An 8,080-nucleotide genomic window follows, 5' to 3' on the forward strand; every position below is an offset into this window, starting at 1 on the left:
GTGAGAAGCAGAATCGGAGGAGAGAGCCAGGAGGGACCCGCGTGCTGGTGGACGGACAAAGTAATTTTGGGGGAGGGAGTGATGAACTGTTCCTGGCAATGCTGAAGTTTGAGTAAGATGAACACTAACCGCTGATTTCTTCAAAGCAGAGGCGGTTGGTCGCTTTGACAAAGAACAACTTTTCAAAGAAAAAAGAGAATTAGCTTGGTAGCTAAGAGGAAAATGGGAGAGATATATACATATAGTTATTTATTTATTTATTTTCAGTAAAAGCAGGGGAATAACAGCATGGATTGGAATGAGCCAAGAACCACGAGAAGGCTGGAGCGCCGTTTCTGGAAGGTTTGGGGATGGGCTCGGTGGTCTGAAAAGGGCTCGGCCTTTGTGGGAGGAGGGCGAGCTCGCTCATTACGAGGGACACAGGTTTAGAGCGGGGTGCGTGAGCAGATGAGGAGGGATGAGCTCTGAGGAGCCGTCTCTTGATGGCTTCAATTTTCAGAGCAAGTTAGGAAGCAAATTCATTAGCCGAGAAAGGATACAGGAGGTGATGTTCGCAGGCTGTGGGAAGAGGCGACCTGAGCTAGTCACTGAGGAGTGGGGACGTGATTAAACCAGGGGAATGTAATATATTGCCTGGCAATATCGTGGCTGCACTGGAGGTTAGGAATCATCAATTTAAAGCGACTGCGAGGATCTGCCTTGTCCATGTATTTGCATCTAGCACCGGGCCAACTGACCAACGCTCACGATTCAGCTTTGCTACTCACTAGCTGGCTGACTTTGGGCAAGTTTCTTAAACTCTGAGTAACTCAGTTACCTCATCTATAAAATGAAAATAATAGTATCTATCTCGCGAAATGGCTGTAAAGTTTAAACAGACTAATACAGTAAAATACTACGAACAGTGTCTGGTCCATAGTAAGGTATCAATAAATGTTAGTCCCTGTAGACACTGGATAAATCTGAAATTTAAAAAAAAAAAAAAAATGAAAATAAAACTTCAAATTCGGGAGCCTTGAAATAGTTGGTCTTTAAATCTTATACATTATGCCAGAATATTTAAAGACCACGACCTCCATCATATCAAAAAAATAAGACACGGTTAAGAATAAACCCAAACTTATTAATTATAATAAGGTGAAATGTTTCCGGTGAAGCTCCAGTCTTGAATTTAGAATCTTTTATGACAAAAAGTGATGAAAAAATTAGATAAAAATTCTCACTTCAAGAGAATTCTCTCTCAATTTACGAATTTTCTAAGAAGTTGTGAAATATATGCTTCACGTGAAGCATAATATAAGAGAAATTAATGTAAGACTATTCCTTAGAAGATGGTGTATATAGAATAAGTCTCTATGGCCATGCCACCCTAAACAAGTAGTACTTGGATGGGAGACCACCTAGGAAGACCAGGTGCTGTAGGTGTACAAAATAAAAGAAACTAAGGGACTGTAAGCTGACAAGGTCCTTGCAATCGGTGAGGTCAACCAAGGGTTGCCTCGCCTAAAATAAAAAAAAAAAAAATAAGCAAATTATGTATATGTACTAGCATTATAATCTTTCTGAAAAGTAATTCGACAATACATATGACTTAGATCTCTATGTTTTGATCTAAAAAGATATTCATAACATATTTAAAAGTAAAAATGTCACTATTTCAAAAATATTTGTGTGAACATTGAAAAAAGATACAGAATGATGCACGTCCAAGCATTTACAATGGTCAGCAATGAGCTCTGTGTTTTTCTGTGCTCTGTGGTTAATTATAACGTGATATCACTATATTATAATAAACCAATAAAATAAGGGTAAATGCCAAGTTGCATTAAAATACTTAAGTCACAAACATTAGGAAGTATTCACAGCTTTTTGCCTTTGTAATTTTCTTTCCAGAAATCTCAAGCAAGAAAATAATGTGAGCAGATATTTTTGTGACTGTATATTAATCACAGGGTTAATGATATATTAGTGATACCGGAAGTACTAAAGTGTACGAGCATAGTTAAAACAGCACATCTGTATTATGGAATACTAGGCAGTCATGGACGTGACAATGACCTAAGAGTGTCTATGGTAGTTAGTTTATAGGCTACTTTATATTTTTCTGAATTTTCCAAATTTTCAATACAAATTAGAATAATTTTTTAAATAAAATGTTATTTTCACAATTCCTAAATCATTGCTGGAAACCTAACCAATAACTAAATAGGAAAAAAAAAAAACCCAAAAAACTACTTTACAGCTTACAATTAATCAAACTATTACTTGTTAAAGATGTATCAAGATTTGGGAAATGTATATATTTATATGAAAACTATTTAATTTCAAGTATATATTATTGCTAACACTTACGTATCATACTGGGATAGGTTTCTTCCTACGTGATTACCTACTTAACTCTTATCATCTTTACAGCACTCTGCAAGGCAGAGTACATACACATATACATACATTGTCTTAAAACTCTGGAAAATAAGAATTAACTTTCTAATCAAACATTACATTTTAGGCCGAAATTTCACAGCTATAAATAAATATTCAAAATTCAAAACAATGTAAACCATTTGGTATTTTTAGGGCTTTGGGCACAATAATTTCATCTCTTGATGCTCAATTATCATACATGTTTTGCGTTTTCTTTGAAAGCGTAGGAAATAAAATTGCCATACATGTCTAGGATGCCTTGTGCTGCCAAGGCCTGGCTGGGTTCCAGAGGCCTTCCATTGACTGCGAACTCCATTATGCACCCGACGAAATCATGGCTTTCCACGTGTCCCCTCCTCCGAAGGACTGGTTCTAGAGATCTGATGCCTCCAACTGTGACTCGATTTGGCTGAACATCAAGAGTCCTCCATTAAAAAAAAAAAAAAAAAAGCGTATTAGTTCCGACACGAGAGATTTCGGCAGAATGCTTTGTTTAATAAGGAGTGAAGATCATTTTTTCTGGCATGTGTGATAACATGGTGAATTTGAGTGACAACATTACCTGTTAATGCATGTCCACCAAACAGGATTATTAGGGTTTTAAGGTATAAAAATAATAAAACTTATGCCAAAGATATTTTCAGTTCCTCAGATGGGACTTATAAAACAAGGCTGAATTAGCAAGAAGGAGCACACTGTCAGAAAAAAGATAAAATTCAGCAGAAGTAATGAGCACTCTAATATTAACGTCAGATTACATTTTTCCTTCATTACAGAGATAAGGAATGCTAATAAATTGATTAATGCAATGGATTATGCGTGACTATTTATTTGTGTTTGTTATTATTTCTATTAAAATCACCTATGTTTTACGGGGGATAATGCTGTGTCTCAGTTTGAGGTGCTATTGAAAAATATCTGTCCGTGATTTTCACATGCAACATTTAGAGAATGTGTCTAAAAGGGGAGGGGTCCTTATTCTGATCTTGCAGGACCCGGGTCTCATGCGATTATTTCACGAGGCTTCTCTGACGTGAGTCTATGTTAGTCTTTCCTTTCTCGAGCGTTATTCTCATCTCTACCACTTCGTTTCATACCTTTTATTGCATATTTTGTACACGACTTATTAACTTTTTGTTTTACAGTACAAAAACCCCTTGGGAGAGGATAAGATACTTTACACTTATATATAATACTTAGCAGAATACAATTACTTTCAATGTACAATTTCCTTTTTAACGTCAAGCATTGATGATGATCAAACTAATATTTTACTTACCAGTCATCTGAAACCGCCACATTACTGACAGTGCAATATCCCGGTTCTTGGTTCTCAGGACAAGAGTCCACCGTCAAGGAAGCCGCCTGCGGGCCGAGAGAAGGAACGTTCACCCCGGGCTCTACTGTCCCCGTGTCAGCCAACGCTGCCCAGGGCTTGTTTCTATGTGGACGTGCTCTCCAAGTTGTGATAAGCTTTTGATTTAGTATATGATAATAAATACAAAATTAAATTGTGGACACGTGTTTCTTTGGTATGTTGAAAACTAAAACTGTGAAATAATTCCATGTGAGGGGTGGGAGGGTGCTTTGAAAAGCCTTCTCCAATTCCCTTGCTTTACAGATGAAAGAATAAAAGTGTCATTAATTAACATCTCTTTGGATATCATACTGTAGGTCTGAGACAGCTTCCTGGGTTTACAATCTTAATAAGCCTGCTCATTCTACGATCCAGCTAGTCTAACAAATGAAAAAGAAAAAAAAAACACACTGGATTTCTGATTTTCAAATGTCTTTCCCAATAATATATCACGCATAGATGCAAAAGGATTCTGAAAGTACAACATAAATATACTATTACAACAACCTATGAAGATCATAATACCTCCATTAAAGATAAAATCTGAGATGATGTAAAGAAATCAATTAGATGCTATTTTCATTTATAAGAAACATTTATAAATAGCATACTACAACATAGCTATGTATAATCAGAATGTATTATCATATATTCTTATACAGTAGAAACTCTCCCAATATTTAAATCACAACAGTAGTTGTTTTTATATCCTAAGAGATATATTACCCCGAGACAAAAGTTTTCTTCTAGTAGAATATATGAATAGTCTACGTGATCAATAAACAAAGTCAACAAGTTATGGTCATTAGATCCAAGAATATGACAGAAGGCAGAGCCTCTGTGTCGGGCAGTGGCCACTGGGGTTAGCTGCGGTCCAGTTTAAGACCAAGATCGTTGCACATCGATGTTATTCTGAGCCCTACAATGATGGTATGACGCCCCTTTCTGCTCCCCAAGCTGCTCTAAGTTCTACAAATGATAAATCTTACCATATTTTTGTTGGTGAAATTATAAGGATGATATTCAGAATGTGGCATTTCAGTACCTGGCCAGTGACTCACAGGAAGCGGCCTAACCTAAAAAGCAGGGGGACTGAGGGTGCCTCCCAGAGCAGACAACGAAGGTTCTGCCGAACACTGTTGGAACACCAGCGAACGGGGCCGCTCCACCTCCGTCCACTTGTACGTCAATGTCAACAGTCGACCCCGTGCAGTGCAGATCTGCATGTGACTTGTGACTCCCCCAAAACTTAAGCTGTCACTCAGTATCCACGTGGGATCAGTTTCAGGGCCCCCTGAGGCCACCGCACTCGGCGGGAGCTCCCAGTATAAACGGCATAGAACGGCATGCCCCGTCTACGTGGACCCCCATCCCGGGTCAGAAGCACTGTGGGCGTTGACTGAGGAAATCCGCATACAGGTGGCCCCCACGCAGTTCAAACCCATGTTGCTCAAGGGCCAGCTGGGCTACTAAAGTATTAATTTATAAGGATGTCATTCCAGGTTAACTTTAATAAAAACAAAGCAAACGTGAGAAACATAGCAAGTTGACCAAAATTACCTCTTACTCACATGAAAAGGCATTTATCTGGTTTTCTGTCTTCCTGAATCAGGTCACTTTCATTATGTACGGAAATTATTCATTTCCTTAATATCCTATTTCTATCAGTATCGCATGATTTTGAGAGATTGTCAATAAAATATGTATATTTAGGTGGGAGATTTATAAAAGTGCATATCTTAAATATCTCACATTTCAGAAATAGTGAAGGGGATCATTTGTAGTCACTGTACATCAGATATTACTGGCCAAAATATTTTTAAAATATTTCTATCAATTATTATAACTTACAATGATTATAATTATTATAGCTTATAATGATTATAAGCTCCATACACAGAACTCTTATGCGCCATGCAAATTTTTTCTTGCCACCTTCTCAAGGAAATTATAATAAATACTAACATCTTTAGGAAACATCTACACTCCGCGTTTAGTTGACTCTTTCAATAGCTAATAATTTTTTTCTAGTGATCTATAAAATTGAGTGACATTCAATCTCAAAAGCAGTATTGGGTTTTCATGACACAACGTGCGTGGCTTGACTATTTGATTTAAGCAGAATTCCCTTTAATTTATTTCTAAAGTAAACGTTAACACATCTCTCTCTGTGTATACTATGCGAAGTATCCATCCATTCTAGAGATTCCTAAAGCGATCATGGAGTGTCACATAAATATTTATGAATGCCTCAACTAGAAAAAAACAGCTGAGACCATAGTATCTTATTTTAGTCAATCTTAATATTTAACATAGTTTTCTAATTTTCTAAAACCCTGGTGATACAACTCAAAGAACAGATACCTGAGGGCAAGTTTTACTTAAATAGTAGCTCGTGCAGTTTAATCTTCAGAGTTAAATGCGCCTTCTTTTACTGTTGAATTTTTCTACGAGTACAGCTGCGAACTGAGATGTTTCTATCCTCTCTACAATGATTCAAAGCTGAGAAGTTAATGGTTTTGCCAGTTTCCAACAAAATCCTTTTGAACTGTAGAGAACAGATTCAAAACCCAGTCGGGGCCTTATTTTAGATGTTTTCTGAAACTGGGAGACACTTTCCCTCTGACGGAATAATGCCGAGGAGTTTTCCCCATTCGGTGTGACTCAAACCTGACGCCTGGGGCCACATACTACGAATTATTTTCTGTCCTCGGGCATGCCTCATGCCACCTCTCTTTGCTCTCTCCCTCTTGCTCCCAAGCCTTGTTGAATGGTCAGGAATTTTAGAGGGACCTTGTATGTCAGCAGGTAAAATCGCCTCCTCCCCATAAGAGTCCGCTGACGACATCTTAGCCATCCAGTTATCTTACACACGCTCAGAGAACGGGGCTGAGGGGGTACCACCTGTCCCCCGTGAAGGTCACCTGTTAGCATGAGGAAACCACAGAGGCTTACCATTCCTGCTCTCCGGGCAATCACCGTGTGAAAATGTCCGTCTGACACCTTCTTCATGGTGGTGAGTTTATATGTACCGCTGCCTAAATTATAAGAGAATCTTAGTCTTTCTTCGGCAATTTCAAGGGCCAGAAATTCAGCCCGGTCCCCCGTCTGGTTGTCATAATTGTAAAGCAATAAAGCATGGCTTTTAATAGTTGCAAATTTGACATAAATATAGTTGTTATTGGGATCCAAGCTGGGAAATTCCATGTACGATAACTCCTCAAATCCATAACTGTTCAACTCGCAGTGTTTTCCAAAGACACCTGCAGATGGGAAAATCGACAAACTGACACATCAAACTCCAGTGATGTTTTTACTAAATGACTTAAAGATATTTTTAAGTTACAATAATGAGTCACACTTAAAAGAACATTTTTAATTATTCTCAAAGAATACCATCTAAATTAAATTCAAACAGAATAAATTGACGATCTTAAGAATATGTAACAAAAATGATAAACTGATGCAATTGCTTTTTGGGGGCCAGTTAGGGAACATATCTAAGAATACTCCATTTCCACAAATTAGAATTAGTGGAATGGCATATGTGTCAAAAGATTTCTTTCCTGGACACCTTGCAAAATTAGTCTGTCAATCTTTTTAAAGTTTTAATTTTCTCTAATTTTCAAACAAGATACTTCCTTCGTAATACATAATTCTTAAAAACAATTTTAATTCAATTGAAGATAGTAAATTTTGTTTTGACTTAAAAAAAAAAAATCAGTCCCTGTACTCATGCTATTTTCAAGGGTCACAAAATCAGGGAAGGAAATAACTGTCTTAGTTTTTATCTCTTTCTTGGTTCATGCCCACTTTGGGCATGATTTATACCAGGCTACTTGGAAGTAGTGTTCTGTTTTTCCAAAACCCAGCATTCCCACTTGTTTGTGCTGGTTCTTTTTCAAACTTGAAAAATGAGTTTTATTGATGTTATAGCGCTACGCCAAAATTCTTTTCCCACAAATATTAGTAGACTGTAGCAAATGATTGGAAAATTAACCCATGCCAATACATCATAACTCTTATTAACTTGCAGAGGCTTCATTCCTTAATTTTGGCTGCACATCCCTTGTAAATGCGTTACATTTAGAGTCAGGAAATTGTTCAGCCAGAAGAACCAATGCCATCATTTTACAGAATATGTAAAACTTGCCCAAGGCCACAGAACTATGGGGACGGAGCCAGTATTTGAGGCCAGATCAACTAATTGTCTAGCTGTTTGGCTACGCCACATTTTATATCCAAATGTTCTTTAAGTTGAAATGGCCTAGAAGCTGGTATAAAAGCGTGGGTATTATC

General features: G+C 37.5%; 1 protein-coding gene across 1 annotated transcript in view; it reads right to left on the reverse strand.

Annotated features, from left to right (window-relative positions):
* Positions 1 to 8,080, reverse strand: part of FAT4 (FAT atypical cadherin 4) — a gene marked incomplete at its 3' end in the record, with an annotated part of 162,370 nt that overhangs the window by 12,343 nt on the left and 141,947 nt on the right. Inside the window, exons 12-14 of the mRNA XM_011375891.2 lie at positions 6,737 to 7,044; positions 3,704 to 3,789; positions 2,670 to 2,849 (exon numbers count right to left, since the gene is read on the reverse strand). Of these exons, the coding sequence (XP_011374193.1) occupies positions 2,670 to 2,849; positions 3,704 to 3,789; positions 6,737 to 7,044 (574 nt within the window). The remainder of the gene's footprint in view (positions 1 to 2,669; positions 2,850 to 3,703; positions 3,790 to 6,736; positions 7,045 to 8,080) is intronic.

This window comes from Pteropus vampyrus, unplaced genomic scaffold (genome assembly GCF_000151845.1).
Source record: "Pteropus vampyrus isolate Shadow unplaced genomic scaffold, Pvam_2.0 Scaffold278, whole genome shotgun sequence".
Taxonomy (NCBI): domain Eukaryota; kingdom Metazoa; phylum Chordata; class Mammalia; order Chiroptera; family Pteropodidae; genus Pteropus; species Pteropus vampyrus.